At 35.2% G+C, this 18,925-nt stretch overlaps 2 protein-coding genes across 8 annotated transcripts; one reads left to right on the top strand and one right to left on the bottom strand.

Annotated features, from left to right (window-relative positions):
- Window positions 1-396: 396 nt before the first annotated feature.
- Window positions 397-6,509, bottom strand: LOC106181100 (uncharacterized). 2 transcript variants are annotated; one of them, XM_087013019.1, is made up of 5 exons: window positions 6,417-6,509; window positions 6,034-6,127; window positions 4,870-5,617; window positions 4,376-4,606; window positions 397-4,126 (listed from the first exon to the last, which is right to left on the bottom strand). In XM_087013019.1, exons 3-5 carry the CDS (start codon window positions 5,167-5,169, stop codon window positions 2,036-2,038), a joined length of 2,622 nt encoding a protein of 873 aa, XP_086869145.1. In that variant the 5' UTR covers window positions 5,170-5,617; window positions 6,034-6,127; window positions 6,417-6,509; the 3' UTR covers window positions 397-2,035. The 2 variants fall into 2 exon arrangements, with proteins under 2 accessions (XP_086869145.1, XP_013420834.2); XM_013565380.2 differs by lacking the exons at window positions 6,034-6,127; window positions 6,417-6,509 and adding an exon at window positions 5,892-5,965.
- LOC106181101 (sugar transporter SWEET1) lies at window positions 6,151-17,932 on the top strand. Of its 6 annotated transcripts, XR_015334501.1 has the most exons (9): window positions 9,106-9,258; window positions 9,989-10,080; window positions 10,713-10,790; window positions 11,515-11,638; window positions 12,715-12,876; window positions 13,432-13,593; window positions 14,751-14,870; window positions 15,262-16,715; window positions 16,834-17,932. XR_015334501.1 is itself a non-coding variant. In XM_013565384.2 (8 exons), the coding sequence occupies exons 1-8, from the start codon at window positions 6,302-6,304 to the stop codon at window positions 15,379-15,381; spliced, it is 861 nt and encodes a 286-aa protein (XP_013420838.1). In that variant the 5' UTR covers window positions 6,151-6,301; the 3' UTR covers window positions 15,382-17,932. The 6 variants fall into 6 exon arrangements, 5 of the variants coding, with proteins under 5 accessions (XP_013420838.1, XP_086869146.1, XP_086869149.1 ...); XM_013565384.2 differs by lacking the exon at window positions 9,106-9,258 and adding an exon at window positions 6,151-6,304 and having other exon boundaries at window positions 15,262-17,932; XM_087013020.1 differs by having other exon boundaries at window positions 15,262-17,932.
- Window positions 17,933-18,925: the final 993 nt, after the last annotated feature.

The raw sequence follows: 18,925 nt of genomic DNA, 5'->3' as shown, positions 1-18,925 counted from the left end.
CGACAATAGCTAGTGCGAAATTATATTGTGTATTGTATGACATTCGTATAGTTATATTGATGGCAATAGTATACAGTAGAGCAGGTGTGAGGCATTAAGTAAAAAATTCAGATTTGATGACAAAATGATTGAAGTCTTATTCAGTCTAAAACTTTACCGTGACGACTGCGTATGGATATATTATACCCAAGTTCAAGGTCTTTTGCGCTGACTAGACGGTCACATCTAACACAATTATCGCAATGTTGAACGACCTGAACAATGCATTAATAGAGAAATGAATAGGAGATATATAAAGGAAAATGCACCAAAATATTTTTTTAAGTGGGAATATAACTTTATTTTCTACTTCTGTAAAAACCCAAATAATTTTCATGAACACAAAAACAATTTGGGAAAGATATACAAATTTATTATTACCAATTTCTTGATTATTAGATGCTTCCATCCAACGCTATTTCCACAATGAATCCATTTAAATATAAGCATAATTAAATTACCTGTCGACTTATAAAATATATGTCTACATAATGTAAAACTGCCCTTAACTAATTGATAACATCAAGAATGTATTACCTGGTAACACGTTTATGATAACAGTCACGTATAAAATCTACAGACAGTCCAACTCGAATGTTCCAAAATTTCTCAAAAAAAAAAAAAAAAAAACTTTGCTATATTTTTTTCTATATCACAATAAATCATGTTTACATATAATATTCTGAGATGCTAACTCATAATATCTCATTTATATGAAAATTATCTAAAATATGATAACAATATCAATATAACAAGAGTACAGTCATATAAACTACCAGTATAAGACATTAACAAAGATATCCTCTTTTTCTTTTTTTTTTTTTTTTTGCAATATTAAAAAAAAAATTGTCAGTTTAACTGAAAGCAAAAAGTTCAGAGTCAGGAAAAATTAAAGCTTCTTTAAACACTTTTTGTTTCAAAGATACATTTGAAAAAATATTCCTAAACTTAAAAGTAGTCACCAATTAAAAATATTCCAATGTTAAATACGTAAATACAAAATGTTAATATGAAAACTGTAAATTGAATTGAGCTTCATCATAAAAACTAACACAGTGATACAATACAGCATACATACAACAAAGAAAAGAAAGAAAATGAATAATTGTTTTCTCAATTAATTAACCCACATCATTCCAATATCAAGAGTGGCTAATAATGTATTTTATTCATCTTCAATATCTTTCTTCAAACACTTTGATCATTAAATGGTGCACCTCTTTGAACTGAAGTCTGTGTGTACTGCCTTTGTGTAACAACTGGAGTGGAATGAGATAAATACATACATATATATATATATATACAGGTACTACACAGTTTTACATAACACTGACCACTGACAGTAAAGCACCAGATTCTTTTAAAATCCTTTACTTATCTATTACCAACCAAAATCACTCTCCCCTTTCCCCTGCATTTAACTTGCATAATCACTAACTGAATAGCGTCCTGCTTAAAACCAAACTCACTTATACAGGCAGATGGACACTCCCCCCCCCCCTCCCCAGCATGTCCTGGGTCCTACTTCACCCAGTTCTGAAGGCAAATAGATTCTACTTTTACCAGTGTGTACACGTGAGTTAGAGGGCATTTCCAGAGATTTAGATCGATCTTACTAGATCGACCTAACTCCCTGGGGGTTCATGCTAAATTGCAATCAGCTGAGTCCACACGACAGTTAATTACCCCCTTACAGCTTGTAGTAGGTGGGACAGACATTCAAGCCGGATTATCTGACTGTAATCTAGTGAGACTCCCCACGGGGATAGATCGATCTAAAGTCTATGGGAATGCGCCCTAAGTCGAAGCTGCACTACATCCAGGATATCTTTCATAATGTTATCTTTGCATTGAATTTTGAATGTTATGTTAAATTGAACGTTGCTCCTTCAATGCTCACATGCAAACAGAAAACATGTTAATTGTCTTACCATTTCAGAACAGTTACAGTACCCTTTTCTAGAATCTGTCCCTCTATTGCTATATCAAGTCCAAGCTAAAACAACTGAAGTCTATGATTTTCCCTATCAGATACCACAACCTGTCCATCAGCCATGACAGCCACGCCCTCTATACCCTTCAACTGTCCATCACCACTCCCCCAGCTGCCAAACGAACAAAAACTTTGGCCATTACTCCTGAAAACCTGTATTCTATTATTGCCACTATCAGCTACCAGGATAAAGCCCTGATCATCCACAGCTACTCCTCTGGGGTATTTCATCTGACCAGGGTGGACACCAACAGAGCCAAAGGTCAACAGGTGGTGTCCATAAGTGTCAAATACCTGTACACGATGGTTGCTGCTGTCACTTACAATAACCTTATTATCTGGACTGACAGTGATATAATAAGGATTTTCGAACTGGCCATTTTCACTGCCCAAACTGCCAAACTTTCTGACAAAAGTTCCGTCCAGCTGAAACACCTGTATCCGATGGTTTTCTTTGTCACAGACATAAATGAAGCCCATGTCATCACAGGCCACACCCCATGGATAGCTAAGCTGCCCGTCACCATCACCCTCTTCTCCAAATTCCTTAACAAAGTGACCATTTCTGTCTAAGATCTGTATGCGATGGTTATACCTGTCACTAACAATGATCTGTCTCATACTGTTCACACAAACCCCAGCTAGAGAGTCAAACTCTCCCTCCCCTTGTCCATAGGAGCCAAACGTCTTCAGAAACCTCCCACGTTTGTCAAATATTTGCAGCCTGTGATTACTGCTGTCAGCTACAACTATATTCTCATTGTCAGGAAAAATGGCCACACCTCTCGGCCATGTGAACCTATTGGCATCTGTCCCTCGTTGACCTATCTTCAAAAGCATCTCTCCTTTACTTTGATACCCATTTCTGGGAGAGGCAATCACAGAACTATCGCTGGTGCTGTAGCGGAATGATATAGCTGCACGGTTCACATCCTCTGTCTCCTCAAGAATTTCAAGGATGCTGTCATCCAGTGGAATGTCAAATGTCACAGGGGTTCGGTACCTTCTCGCCTGCGTACCATCCCTCTCATCCGCCTCAGTGGTACCTTGACTAGCATCCTCCAACACAAATGTCCTTTCTCTAATTCTTGTCTCAACTGTACCATTTGGTACAGAATCTCTGACTGGTTGTGGGCTCTGCCTTGTAATCTGACTGGCTGTCTGGTTTGAAGCTGTTGACCTATTAGTCCTTGGGAAAGTATTTGCTGCTCCCTGAGTGGTCCTACTAATATCATTCCTTTGTCTATCCCTTGGGATGACATTATTATTCAACTGCCTTGGACTATATGTACTGCTGGCACCCCCTCCCATCATACCTGCAGGCCTATCATCATTACCACTGTATGTATTCCGTGCCCTGTTGAGAAGTCTCTGTGCATTATTTGTGTTCACTGAAGCAGTGGCACTTGGCCTACTTAGAGCAGTCTCCAAACCACGGCTCACTAACTGATGATTCTGTCTTGGGGACAACCCATCAACAAGATGGTGACTTCCCACATATAGAGCATACGAGCCTCTATCTACAGCTCTTGGGGATATCCTGCTGCCTGCAGCATTGGAACCTCCACTAGCCTGACCTGAGTGACCTTGACCTGACTGACCTTGACCTGAGCTAACTTGACCTTGATTACCTTGACTTAACCTTGACCCAGTATTAGAATTGCTTGTACTTAATTCAGAATTTGTATTACCATAAGCATGCCTACTACTGGGTCCATTGGCTGATCTTGTGCTTGTGGCAGAGACTACAAGCTGTCCCAGGTTCATTATGTGAGAATGAAGGGGTTGCGACTGGACCTCTAGCCTCATTTGTCTCCTGGGGACAGACCCCTCCTGTGTTGCCTCCTGTAGCTGGTCCAAATACTCCTGGCACTGCCTCTTCATGTTGACAAGGTCGAGGTCGGGGACAGCACTGTTGTCCCTGTTCAGGACATCCTCTGTAGCATCACAGTAGCTGGACAAACTGGCCAGTTCCACTTCCATGTTTTCTTGATGGAGTCGCTGTGATCTAGACTCAGCCTGAAGGAAGGTGTCCACCTCACTGTGCAGCATACGCTCTCTGTCTCTGAGGGCTTTGATCTGAAGTTCTATCACCTGGTCAGAGAAATAAAACAATACTGATATATGTGAAATCTATATAGTGGAAATCATTTGTTTTTATTTTAATTTGCAAATTTTACATGTAAAAGAATTTTTTTAACTAGAATTTCACAAACTTTCATGGCAACAATACTTGTACATTTAAAGTATTGGTCACTATCTTAATGAAAAACCTCTAAAAATAATAATAAAGGCAAATAAAACAGTGGTAAAAATGCTACTTTAAAATATTCCTTTTAGTACCTGAGTTACTTCAGACTTGAGGGCATCAGCCCTCTGTTGAATATGAGTGGTGGTCTGCTCCACCCTACCAATGCAATCAGAGAGCTTGGGTACACCACGTCGCATTTGGTTAACGAGGCGTCCCACCTCATGTTTCAGCTGATTGACATGTGACCTTTGACAGTTGCCGCAGACTTGCTTGTTACAGTGAGCGCACCTAACTAGAGCTTCTGCAGCCTCTGTTTCACAAACCTAAATTTTGAAAACATCATAGACTCTGCCTTTAACTTTACAGTTTTCATGCATTTGAATTATATAATAAAATAAATCAAAATACAATTTACAGTGCGAAGTAATTGTCATAGATCCATATTTAATATATGATTTTATTTTTTCTAACACATTTCAAAATTATTAAAGACGTATTCTAATGAAAAATAAACAATAATTAATGACCAATTTCTTTCAAATTGTGAAAATGAAATAAAACTAAATACAGTACCCGTTTAACCTACCTGACAACTAGAAGAAGAGGTCCTCGTTTGTTGGTTCCCATTTCTAGCAATATCAAGGAAGCTTAAAATGAATCTATTATTGGGCAGAGATCTGACTCCACTTAATGGTAGAAAATGTTCAGATCGACACTCTGGGCATTTCAACACCCTGGACCCAGCCGTCAGCAATCCCTCCAGACATGGAGACTCACAGAAGGTGTGCTGGCATGGAAGAAGTTTGGGATTGCGGAAGCGGTCCAGACAGATGGCACATTTGAGCAGTTCGTCAATCTGCTCTGCAGAATACGGAACATCACTCATTTTATGTTCTTGTGTTGTTCATTTACATTGTACAAGTATTTTGTAATATTCATATTCATACATTCACATGCTGTGGATTCTAGACACACATAGTTTGCCAATTTTCTGTGCTGAGAGGGGCAGTGCCATTCAATTTGAATAGCAGAAATTATTTTAAAAAAAGGATAAACTGACGCCCGTTTGCTTGGAAACATCGGAGGCCAAAGTTAAAAATGTTTTGAGTCATTATATTTGATAAATCAAACATGATGGTATGTAGTCATTGTTCAATTGCTCAATCTTCCTCCGCTGTGTATTAAAATGACTGGATATACCAGTGCCCCATGCTGTCATCCATACTGTGAGCATACTATTATGAATTCCTCAGTGCCAACTGCTGGCCAGCTGCGTCCCTATGTCCCTAAGCAGGTTACATAGTTCTTTTGTTAAACAAATGATGTCTGGCTCACTGAAGAAAGAAAGGAATCATTACATCAAAATTTATGACCGTTTAATAAATAAGTTAATTGATATTACATTTGGTAATATATCAGATATACCCTAAGCACAAGCAGTCATGCGTTTGCTCTTTTAGTTTTAATTATATTTCTATGCCTGCTACGTTAGTACATGAAGAACACATCTTAAAACCTAAATAGGTATGCTAGCGCATGCATTTTCGTGCTTATGTATGGTATAATTTAGCGAATGCAAAATATGTTTACGGTTCCTAGGCTACAGACTATTTGAAATGCTATCCGCCCTAGTGCGCAAAAAGTACATATTACGACAGCACACGAATAGCATGAAAGTTCACTTGTGTTTTGAATAATTAATCTTGTACTCTCATTCACAGAATTTACTTAAATTGATATTTTCGCTCACATTTATTCACCGGAATGTCTGATGTTTACATATGCTCTCCGTGCGAAGGTACTTCATTGTCGTAAACTTTTGACCACAAAGTTAACACGTCTTCCTTTGAAAACAGACAAAATACAATGTGCAAAGAAGGAACATAATTTAAAGAAGTAAAATCAATCACTTAAGTTGCTGTAGTAATAATTTCAAGATATGTTACATTGGTGTTGTTTTTGCGACATTAATCAGATAAACACAACATCACTTCCGGAAGCGTGGCAGAACTGGAGAAATGGTGAGTTTTACAATATTGTGCTGTAATTATTCATTCATTCATAGGATTGTAAAATTTTAGTCATATTTTCATGTAATACTTATCATGCCCTTCAACGTTTACAAATCGTAACCTGGATTAAACTGAGAACTTGACCGCCGGATAACTTTGGAACCGCTGTCACTGTCCAGAGCTAATTTTGTGCACTGCGTACAGCATACTTGTACACTGCTGCAGTACTAGCACTACGTTAGATATCGAGACGTACCCATGGCATGATATCATAAAATCTGATTAAACAGATTTTAAAAATACATGTTTTAACCGCATAATTGTGGCACGAAACATATTGTGACCTTTAAACGCCCATTAATGTCGTATTATTAATTTATATCATACAATTTAACGAATAATTATTTCATGTAAACATTCATTAAATTTGTTCTTTAATTATTAATATTTTATTTTATCATCAGTTTTCTTATAACTATAACTTGTCACTGTATGTAGTGGATTTTGATTATCCTCAATAACACATTTCACATATCTGTCTGAGAAATATTGTTAAAATAATGATAAGCAACCACTCATACATGTACAATGTAAAACATGTGTCAAGTCTGCATTGTTGTTAATATTAATAATTATTAATATGTAATATAAGATGCTGGTGTACAAATTATTGGATTTAAGTACCTAGTTTTGGTCTCTACTTTACACCTGTTATGAACAATCTGCCAAATACATAATAATATTATATATTTATTGTTTTATGTGTTGTAAATAGGCCTACTTGAAAAAATGTTTATCACAAGACGTAATGAATATATAGAAGTTGTATCCCCTCTTCTCACTTGCCTGTAACTTGGTTTCAGGAGTTTCAGATTTAAGTAGAAAAGAAAATATTCTGTAGACATTAATTAATTGATTGTGAAATCTTAACCTCAGTGAAAAATGCTGTCTAACAACATATTCAGAAAAGTAATTGCCTGTATCAAAATTGCATGCATGCTTTTGTTTATCATTGTTTGAGAAAGCAGGACAAATGTTCAAAATAAATTGTCTTGTTAATTCTTCACTTTATAAAGCTAAGGGACGTCCATTTAGTTTGGGACTCTCTACTATTGTAAGTTTTACTGGCAAGTGGTGAATCTAATATAAAATATTTATAACATACTAGTATAGTATTTGTCCATAAAAATTGCCGTCTTTTACAGTCATCTTTTCAGCATCTACTCAACATGCACAAAAGGTTAACATAAAATTGTGATGCAGTTTTATCTGGTATTTGTAAACCTAGCACAGTATTGGCTATTGCACACATATTAGAGTTAATATTATAGGAAACACCATATGGTAGAGTTGATTTAAGAACTGATGTGATATAAGAGGATTTATATAGAACAAGGTGAAGTGCACTTGATCTCACAGACTTTGGTCTGAATTATTTTAAATGATGCAAATAGATTCCAGTTGTATTTGAAAAAGAAAGAAACCTTAAAAGTTAATTTAATGTATCATTCGTGTGGTGAAAGCGTTTATCAAAGATATGTGTTATCTGGGGATGAATTCCATTTCAGTCATCAATGTCTTTGATATATTGTCATGTGATGTGATGTATCCAGGTGTTATATAACTTCCCTGCCCCAGGGTCAAAAGTATCCCTCCCCCTAGTACTATCTCCCACCCCTTTCTGAAAACCCTCAACTCAGCATTAACATTTATTTTGTGAAATTAGTTCCATTATAGTAATTTACTACAATATCTTTGTTAAAACGTCATTATTGGAATTATAAACATTAACATTTTTAAAAAGATTTTTTTAAATTACTAGTAGTCATTAAAGAATGTCATCTGTTGAATACTTCACTTGAGAAATACATTTTTAATAACTTTTTAACCCCAAAACTAATATGGTTATTGTGGTTACATGTGGTAAGGAAATATGGCAATCAGAATTTTTCTTAAAACCACTACACACTTATATCTGTGTGAACATGGAGCACGTGTCAGCTAAGAGGACATTGGCCAATATTCCAGTTATGAAAACAGATAAAAGAAAAAAGTGCATCCCATTTTAACAGACAAAAGAGAAGTGACCAGAAATTCTGCACAGGCTTCTGTGGGCCATTGTGACCTACAAAGCCCCCCCCCCCCCCACACACACACACACACACACACACACACACACACGCACCTCAAATCCCTTTTCGATACTTCATTTATATTTTAAAATAAATGCACAATTTTGGTAATGGTGTCATTTTATCTAAGACTTATCCTTGATTTCCCACAACTTGTTATGAATATCCACCAGTACCAATCCAGCACATTGAATTCATATCATGTCATATTTTGTTCTCTTATGTATACTATCATGTATTATGGAAGTAGCAGAGGCAGGAACAATATTGGCATATAATTACATATATAAATTGAATGCCCACCATGCCTTTTCATATTAACGTAACCATACACTTCACACTATACCTGTTGGTCAAGGCATATAGTGTGAAGTATTTTGTTTTGTGTGATACATATGGGTGGTTAAGGTGCAAAGAGATTAAACAGTCAAGAAAGGCTAGGGTATTGTCTTTGCTTTCCTCTTGACTTAACATAGTGTTGCATTATTCCAAGTGGTGAGTGCAGTGTGTGAAGAGTCTGTTGAAAGTGCAAGCTTATGAAAAGATGTTTAAGTGGGGTGTAATCTTAAATTTCATGTCAAAGGTGGTTAATTTAAAGCCCTGCCCCATCCTCTACCCCAGTCAACTTGATGATAAACTGCCCCATGGCACAACTACTAATCCATGTACTGGTAACTTTCCCATCCTTACATAATGCAGCTTAAAGCTACTGTAGCTGAACTGAGTACACCCACTCAGACTAATGTTCATACCTTTTTCTATGGACCTTATATCATAAACACTGGGCTTTATAGTACAGTCAGTAGACTGATTGTATGTAATAGATTTACGGTAATCACTCGGACTTTTCAATGAGGGAGAATTGTGAGTTTTACAGATACTCAATAAATCTTAAGTCATAATTTCATAAAATTTATTCAAATTAGAACATTACTTTAAGTGGTAGCAACAAAATTAAAAAGCAGGCTACTCTGTTGTTCTATTCTATCCTGTAAAAGCACCACAAATGCTATATAGAAAAATAGTTTTTGTAATAATACAATTATGGCTCTTAAAGTTTGATAAGATTTGCCCATTGAAAATATTGATTCCTTACGGTATGTGGGCTTTTTGTGTGTGTGTGTGCATGGTTGTGTGTTTGTGCATGGTTGATTGCATTTGACCAGTGGCTACTAGTACATTCAGCATGCCTGTCAAAAATGGAGGGCATATTTTCTCGGTATGTTTTTGAATTATAGCTAGATCATGGCAGATATTTGAGGTTGCATATTCTAGAACTGTTAAGGGTTAGGTATTGGTTTTGGTTTCTTAATCTTTTTTTCAGAGTAGGATTTATTCAGGTGAAGTGATTTTTGATATGTATAGCTGGTGGTTGAATTGAACATATACTGTACCAGTAACTACATTTATGTTCATTGGGTTGGTTTAGAGTGTGTTAAAACAGTTTTATATTTTATGTAATGCGGTATCATGTTCTATTCTATAACCTACTTGTAACTTGTATCTTTTTTAAATGAACCATTTTTAAGTTATTTCAATTATTACTTTATATATTTTTTAGGGGGCCATGCTATATTTTGAAACCTTGACACTGAAAGTGGTAGTTCAGTGGACAGCCACACTCTTTACCTTTGTGGCCTTTCTAGCAGGAATGTGAGTATAATCACCAGGGACCCTGGCACAACATAAGGCCCCTGTCCCATAAACTTTATATAACACCGTCGATCTACCTGGATTGACCCAACTCTGCAGGGACTCTCGCTAACTGCAGTCAGCTTAACTGAATGGCATGCCTCCTCCTGGTGATAAGTTGAATTATACAGAAAATGTGGTGATTATAGGGGTATGTTGGAAACAAGAGGGGGGTCATTCAGTTAAGCTGATTGCACTTAGCGAGAAACCGTAGAGTTGGGTCAATCTACATAGCCCAATTGTATATTTGGTAATGGGGTCTGAGACTGAATGGTAGTCTTGACTCACATAGAAGTTGACACACACACACACACACACACACACAAAAAGCCCACATACGGTAATGAAGATATTTAATGGAATTAAAGATTTAAGATGAACTCTTTAAGACCAATAATTTCTATTGTTATTATTATTATTATTATTATTATTATTATTATCATTATAAGTAGTAGTAGTAGTTACTGTAGTATAGTAGTAGTATTAGTTAAGTACTGTAGTAGTAGTAGTAGTAGTAGTTGTAGATTTATGAAGATTTATCCCTAACAGATAGAAATTGACAAATTGATTATACCGTTTCCTTATCATTCCAGACATTCTGCACATAAGATAGTAAAGCAAGGTAACACACATGAAGTGTCTCTGGTCCCCTACCTCTCTTTCTTTGTGGGGTAAGTATGACTTTAGAACTGGAAGATATTTTTCTGTTTATGTGCTAAGAGCGATTAAAAAGTTGCTGGATTTTGTATGAGCTGTTCAAATTGAAGATCATTGGAGAAAGGGCTGTTTTTTCTTCTGTTTCTATTTATTATTATTATTTTTTGTTATAATATCTGTTTTACTGTTCTGTAAAAAGGTCATGTCATGGCCCTTAGTGAAACAGTGTGTTGGATGTTATACAGTAAACAAGTAGGAAAGCCTTAGTTTATGGAATTGAGAAATGTATAAAAAAATGTCTGATCCTGTAACTTATTTACCGCTCTATATTTATACATGAAATGTCACATGAAAGTCACAGTTTTTACAAATCACTGGGTATTTATATCTGGGCATCAGCATTTTGGTTGAGTAAGTTTTATTAATAAATTGGTAGAAAAGCTGTGGAGGAAATGCAGAATGCATAAAATTCCAGTCACGTAATTACTAGGCAGAACCTCTCATGCATATACCCGCACCCCTTGATGCAAGAGGGCGTTATAGGATGCCAGCAGTGTCAAAATGAGTGGATCTGACCTAGATTGTAATTTAGCTTTTAAGCAATAAGTAATATATATTTTATATGCCACTTTTGAGAATTTAAGATATGCTACTTTTTACATTTACAAAAAAACTACTTTTCACATTGAAAATATTTGACTGTTTATAATGATATTTTATTATATTTTTCTTTCTCAGAGCTGTGGTGTGGCTGAAGTATGGGACCTTAATCCATGACCCCACAATAATCTTGGTTAATATAGTTGGACTTTGCTTCCAAACAGTTTACATATTTATATATTATATATATAGTCTACAGAAGGTGAGTTTGATAATGGGGTATCTTTATCTGTATTTTGAAATTTTGAAAAAAATTGAGTGTATGAGGAGGAATTGTCTCAAGAATTGGAAAATTAATGCTGAAGCTCAGGTGAAAAAAAACTGATTATGAAAGTAACAAGCATTTTTCGAGAAAAAAATTTGTTGGCTTGGGAGGTTTGAGACAAAGATGTTTGACTCAACAAACAATGGCAATATTTGTGTCCAAGCACATTTGATTCATGCCAATGATCACTTCATTGCTATTTGGCAGTTATTGATTCATAGTCCATTACTAGTAACTGTTAAAAATACAAGTCCAAGATTAATGTTGTTTGAAATAAAATATGTTGGTCACTTAGTTTGCAAGTTATGTCACTTAGTTTAACCCACATGGGAACATTATGTTATGGTTACATGTATTCTGTTATATTTTTTCGTGTTTGTTATTTCCACATTTTTATTTTATATTGGCCAAATCCTGTATATAATTGCTTCTTTAACAAACTTTGCTTTTTCAAACTAATATTTAAATTTTTGGTGTAAGGATGCAAATATTGAAAAAAAAACAACATTCCGAGCATCTAAGAAAGTAGGTACTATTGAATTTAGTTGTGTGAACTTACATTAATTTTTTTTCTGATTTTAACAACTTACTAGTAGATATTCCAATCTTTGGGTGAAAAAGTTTTGCTTTTGTAGATTTGTGTGATTTTGTTACATTTTAATATAGATTTATTTTAGATTTTCCACTTAAAATCAATACTGTGACTAATGAGTCAGCCATTTTGACCTCTACATTTTTTATCAGGAAACCATTTTAGAAAGAACAGAAAAGATAACTTTGTACTGGTAATTTTCAAAACATTTTTGAATCATTAACACATGTAAGGGCTTCAACTTTTATCAGCTGGAAGACCAGTTTAAATTTTTAACAATAACTTGAAAGGCATTGTGTTGAAAAGACCACACACATGCGTGCACACACACACACACACACACACACACTTGTGAAGCACACCTTTTCACAAAAACACTAACATCCAATGGAATCGATAATTAAGTTGGTTTTAATTCCAGCACTTTATTTACAAACAATTTGCCTTTGCTGCTGCAGTAGTGGTCCCCACTCTAGTCTATGCCAAATACCTTGCCTCCAGTTTAGCCAAAGCCACACAAGTTGTGGGCTTGGTGGGCTGTATGCTCTCTTTGTGTTCATACTGCTCACCACTTGCTACTTTGGTGAGTTTTTAGTTCTGATAATTTTTTTTTTTTTTTTTTTTTTTTTTTTTTTTTTTTTTTTTTTTTTGTGAGGCCAAACAAATTGGAGGAGAGTTTGGACAAGATGGCATCTTGCTTTTTTTCCTAAAACTTTTTGGCAAGCTTTTAAACCAAATTTATGAAAAATTGAGTGATTACTAAATGCTTATATGACCCCCTCTTTCTTGGAGAATAAAATAAAGTGTAAGGGAAAAGAAGAAAGGGTGAAAATATTGACAATTGTGTCTTCCCTTCATGTTATTCCATATTGCTTGGCCTTACCTATTATTCTTACTTTGAATTTAACAGCACAGTTTCTGTTTTGTTTTTATTAACCCTTATTCATATTCATGACTAACTCCATTTTTCCATTTCTTTTTCTTCATTTTAGTCTTGTTGCAGAACTGTGTGAATTTCTCTTATCAGTGACAAGAACTTGTAACCACACTGCTGTGATAGTTGCAATCTATTTTTATTGCATTGGGTGTGACAAAATATTGTCACAACTACTGCAATTTCTATCCCCATTATTTCCAGAGCACGGTATACATGCAGTTTGCAGCTGCCTTAGCAATCATACTGCCGATGTTAGCTTACTGCCACTATGTGGCGCCAACAACAGCAGTGGCTGCCAACGTTGTTGGTTTAATTGGCAGCGGGTTGTCCATAGCAACATTTGCATCCCCATTAGCCACCTTGGTGAGTTTGTGTGCCCTTTGTTTGAAGACCTTTTCCTATGTGTTAGTTTGTTTGTATAGACATGCAAGGGGAGAGAGAGTTGTTCTGTGTTGGGATGTCTCTTCATGTACTGATTATTTCATTTTATCTTATACTGCTAGATGTGACCCTTTCAGTTTACTTACCCTTGTGCATTGGGAGAGAGAGCTGTTCTGTATTTGTTTGTGTTTCAGTATGAAATGGCCTTTACTTTTTGGGTATGCTCTTGTAGAGTTGAATATGAAGGTGCAGCAGTAGACACGTTTGAGAGGAGAGAGAGTGAGAGAGAGGTGCTGTATGTTTGTTTTTGTCTTTATATGTGGAAATCCTCTTCAGTTTCTCTTGTTGATGTGCTTTTGTATTGGTGTGGATGTTTAGATGGTGGTGTTCATGTAAAAGAATATATAAATAATGTGTGTGATCTTCTGTGTGCATAGCATTGTCCTACATTGTCAAACTTAGTTTGTTTTTTTTTTTTAATAACTGCCCTCCCCTCCCCTTTTCTCATGAATTGATATCATATTGTTGAAGTTTTTAATTTTAGTTTTAAAGATAATTATCATGTTATTGTTTGCTACTAATACTGTTTCTTTTCATTTCTCTTTTAGTGCAGGTCCCCTGTTGTTGTGAAGAAATTTGTTAATTTTGAATTTTCATGCAAACTTTTCATATAAATAAAAAAGATTTAGCAGATTGGAAAATTTTGTGATTAATATTGATATTAAATGTTAAATTTAAGATAGATATTTATGTATTTTTGTAAAGATTTAAAAACATACGTATGTAATGCATTGCCTAATGTCTTTATTAACAGTGATTATTATGATAATTATACACCAGTAGATGTAATATGTTAAAGAAGGTGGAACATCCAAGACATCCCTGGCCTAGTTTTTGAAGTATTACTTGTTAAGAAAAGATGCCATTAGGGAGATATTACAGTACTTAATAGATGAAACAGCCTCTGCAGAATACAGCTTATCTTTTCTACCATTTTGTAAAGAAAGGCAGAGGGAGGTGAGCATACAAATTTGTATGCTGACCTCTCTACCTCACAGCTTTTTATGGATATCAGTATGATATTGAGGCTTTAACAGAAGTACTGGGTATTTATCTAATCAAAATGTGTTTTATTTCAGAGAACTGTGTTAAAAAATAAAAGCACAGACTCCATGTCTTTTCCTCTTGTAGCTGTCAACTTTCTAGTGGCCTTACAATGGGCTTTGTATGGTTATTTATTAAAAGATAAAAACATACTGGTAAGTATATCATTAATGCAGAATACATTTGTTGTTGATTTAAAGTATATTTTTATAAAATTATGATTTTAAAAAGTTACTGGTATTATTTCCTTCTCTGTTATAGAATGTTTAATGAATTGGTATTTCAGAAATATTCACAAATATAATGATATTAAGATTTTTTGTGATAACCTTTAATAGCATTTCCATCAATTTTAAAGTTTTAGATATGTCAGGTCACTTATCTGTTTCAATAACTCATTAAGAATATTATTTATCTGGATGAACAATGGACAAATCTACTCACTGATCTTATTGAGTTCACCATTAGTACTTACCTGAGATCTCACTGGTACACTTGATTCCATGATATCTTATTGATACCTACATTATTCCCTTATTGTTCCAGATTCCTAATACTCTAGGCTGTGCAATAGCTGGTGTACAAGTCTTACTATTTGTTGTCTACCCGCCCTGGAAATCAAAGACGCACCATGCTCCACTGCATGGTCCAGTCATTAAAACATAAGGCCACCAGGGGGCAGCAAAGGTCACTCAAGGGTCAGAGGTTACCAGAAGGTCAGAGGAGGAGAGAAAAGTGAACTTTGTCATGTGTTATTATACTTTTTTTAATCAGGTGATATTTTATGTTATATTATTATTTGGCAAACTTTTGCCAAAACCTGGAGAGAGTGAAGTTTGTTTGAGCCTTAGTAAGGTTAAAATGACTTTTTTTTTCAGTTTAGTAGACTTTTTTTCTGGATTCTGTCAAGAAGATATTTGACAACCAGCACAATGGACACGTGTCACAACTATCACAATATTATAACATACAAATTGACCTCTTCAAGAGTCTGCCGTAGGGGCCAGTGTAATGATAGATTCATTTCCAAATATTTTCATTTTCTTAACATTGATTGAACCTACTTGCCAAAAGGGGTTGATAGTTTGATTAATAAAGACCAGTCCATGTACAGACATCAGCTGCATGCAAAGTAATGTTCAGTGAAGCACTTGTTGGGAAAGAAAAATTTTTGGATGAATGAGTAATTAGTTATAAAGCAGAAAAAAAGAGAATGCTGTACATACCATGTGTTATATTTATTTGCATTGAATTTGAATTTCAAAGTGATTTCAAAACACGGGGTTGCAAACATCTTGATGCTCAGACTTACAAGATATTTTTAGAATACTGAACTTAAGATTATAGTCAAATACTTTCACATTTCTAGTCTCAAAGATATATTGACTACTATTATTTATTTATGAGATTAGAAACAACCACTCACGGCATGCTTACATTGATAGATTACTGCAATGAACCATGAATAATGGCTGATGTTTTATTAAAGACAGCATTTAAGTTTTTATTTATTGTGTGTAAATTTGCTTGAGAAGATCAGTTTAATTGGATTGTTTTGTTTGTTATCAATTAATAGATGCTTTGTATATGATCATTATTTGACATTCCTAGATGAACATGAAGTAGTATTAGTTTTCATTGTATTCAAGTCTTATTTAACTCACAGGCTCATTATTTCTAAGCCTAAATCTTAGAGGAAGACCCAGGGGTACATGTGCATGTACACCCACTCTCTGGATGCCATCAGACGATGATTGTGGTGCTGAACATGTGTGTGCTGAGCTTGAAATACAATTTTTTTAAGGGGTGAATCCTAAAAGCCTTAAGCTTATTATCAGTAGTGCCTGTATCAGGCATGAATGTTTTAAAAAATATTAAACTATGTAGTCAGGATATTTGTAATAACAGTGTAGAAGGGACGTGAGGTGAATCTCAATGCTCATACCAATGCCATGCCAATATTAATGAGATGTCGGTGCGAGACCTTTATAAGCAGCAGTGTCAAAGAGAAATAGTTAGCTACTGCTTAACACTTTGACATTCTATAGGTTTTAGATTCAAGGAAAATGTTTTTGTTTACCTAAAGATAGATTATTTTCCACCACCACCCATGTGTAGGTCAACTTCAAAAGATTTTTAATGTTAGTTCCCAATGTTAGCGTTACGAGCTACTCAATATTTTACTTTTCTTTATTTTTATCTTTTTAGAGAGTGTGTTATTACATTGGCGACATAGATTGTTATGTTTTGAAATAGAACATATATCAAGGTGATCAGATGTTGTAGGTTACAAGCATTTCCCTTATTTGATGTATCTTTCTTAAAAACTCCCTAAAGTGGATGTTACATAATTTACGAGGTATAATTTACAGTAGACGCACGATGTAGCTATTTTTTCCTGATATGCCAGACGCAGTGTGTAAGATGTAAAATATGCAATGGGATTAGATTTATCATGTGTCACGTTAACAATAAAACACGTATTATGTTCCAATTTTAGATATTTTTCATAAAAAGGTATCATATTCAGACACAGCGATGTTCAACTACTACAGCATCGATTGATTTTATCCTTGGTTTCTGTAAGTTCACACCGAGTTCCACACACGGCAATGGCTGTAGTCTTACTCAGCAGGTGCTTTCCGTCACTCTGAGAATTCCTCAGTTCTAAGGGGGATATCCTCTCCTCCAGTGTACGCCTTTGTTCATCATGGCTTCCAGACATCTGCTGGTGATTGCCTTGCAGCCAGCAAACGCTCGTCACCAGTATTTAATGAATAGAAACCGACAATATAACGCTAGACACTTGGGAAGGATACCTGTAATTGAGGATGAATGATTTGCCCTCGAGTTTTTACTAGTATATGTAGTTAAGGTTTAATGTTACATAGTTAGTATATATTTAGTTTTGCATTTGAAACTTGCATTTTACTATTCACTTACGAATATGAATAAGAATATTCGCTTTATATTAAAGACGTTGTCAATAACATTTGCATAAATGCCGCTACGTTTTAAATACTATACCGAATATTAAAAGTATATTTCTGAATGTATTAGTTTGAATGGCATTAGATTTTAAGAATTAGGCAGAGTTTGGGGGACCAGTTATTTGTACTTGTATATATTTAAAGTTCGAATTGCTGTCGCAGTTGAAATGTTAACAGATTCAAATAATTGTTGATAAAATAAAATGTGAAAATTCTCATATATCTCATATATGTTTCATTTTAATTTCAGTTGTTCTTTCTTTTTACTTTAAGTCGAATACAAGTCAAAAGCAATTTGCCGAACGACCTTCAGTAGGCATGGAGGCTTCTGTATTTCGTGTAAGGGGTTTGAACAATATTTCCGTGTAGGTAACGAAAGGATCCCCTGTGGGTTCTTATTGACTTAATGTGTTCTTTTAAGACCCGTCCTAGGTTGAACGCTACCCCTAACCTATATGGAAGTACTAGTAATACAGGGCGGACTCGCTTTTTTAACACGCGATTCACGAAGGAACTTGAGCCAGTTTCACAAGGGAACTTACGCACGCAAACTTTAACACTGAAATGGTGATCCCTTTAGAAATAACGTTATAATTCCATAGTTAGGGTAAGCGATCATTGATCTGGAATATTATCTACATCTTTGTTCTTTGAAACGAATTAAATATTTCATTAGATTATTCATAGAATTACTATACTGATTTATCTTGGGTCAAAGCACTCTAAAAATCGGTTAAAATGGACCAATTTTCGGTCTCAATTCCTTATGTGAAAAAAAACACGTTTTTAATAATGGCAATGGAACAAAGGTTGAGGTATCTCTACAATCAGTGATAGTTGTCATCAGCCTCGTTTCTGTATGTAAAACGTTATCAAATTTTATAAAGAACTTTATTTGGGCACTTCCCAAGCCGATTTAAACAACTGCGCTTTATTTTATGCAAAGCAACCAAAAAATAGCATCCATGCACCTAGGAAACATTGCTCTTGGTAATTACCTGCTTCAAGTGCTCTGACATCAATACACAAAAACAATGAAGGATTCCAACAATGAAGGATAGCAGTAATCCCGCAACATATGTCTCGTTCCTCTTGAGGGCACGTGATTAGCACGAGATAATGAGATTAGCCCGAGGCCTCTCCGCCATTACACCGAGATTATGATTGATCGAGACTGCTTCGTATTGGGCTGTGTCAACATTTAAGAAATTGACTTTTCC

The sequence above is a fragment of the Lingula anatina genome, chromosome 5, assembly GCF_051362555.1.
Source record: "Lingula anatina isolate TDL-2025a chromosome 5, LinAna3.0, whole genome shotgun sequence".
NCBI lineage: Eukaryota > Metazoa > Brachiopoda > Lingulata > Lingulida > Lingulidae > Lingula > Lingula anatina.
This window is presented reverse-complemented; position numbering and strand designations above follow the sequence as displayed.

What these genes read in the sequence shown, in the direction of transcription:
- LOC106181101 (XM_087013020.1), top strand. Translation starts at nt 9,121, where the DNA reads ATGCAGCTTAAAGCTACTGTAGCTGAACTGAGTACACCCACTCAGACT. An exon ending in GTGGCCTTTCTAGCAGGAAT is followed by an intron (nt 10,081 to 10,712) that starts GTGAGTATAATC and finishes TTATCATTCCAG; the next exon opens with ACATTCTGCACATAAGATAG. An exon ending in GCTCACCACTTGCTACTTTG is followed by an intron (nt 12,877 to 13,431) that starts GTGAGTTTTTAG and finishes CATTATTTCCAG; the next exon opens with AGCACGGTATACATGCAGTT.
- LOC106181100 (XM_087013019.1), bottom strand. Translation starts at nt 5,169, where the DNA reads ATGAGTGATGTTCCGTATTCTGCAGAGCAGATTGACGAACTGCTCAAA. An exon ending in CCTCTTCTTCTAGTTGTCAG is followed by an intron (nt 4,607 to 4,869) that starts GTAGGTTAAACG and finishes TTCAAAATTTAG; the next exon opens with GTTTGTGAAACAGAGGCTGC. An exon ending in TCAAGTCTGAAGTAACTCAG is followed by an intron (nt 4,127 to 4,375) that starts GTACTAAAAGGA and finishes TTCTCTGACCAG; the next exon opens with GTGATAGAACTTCAGATCAA.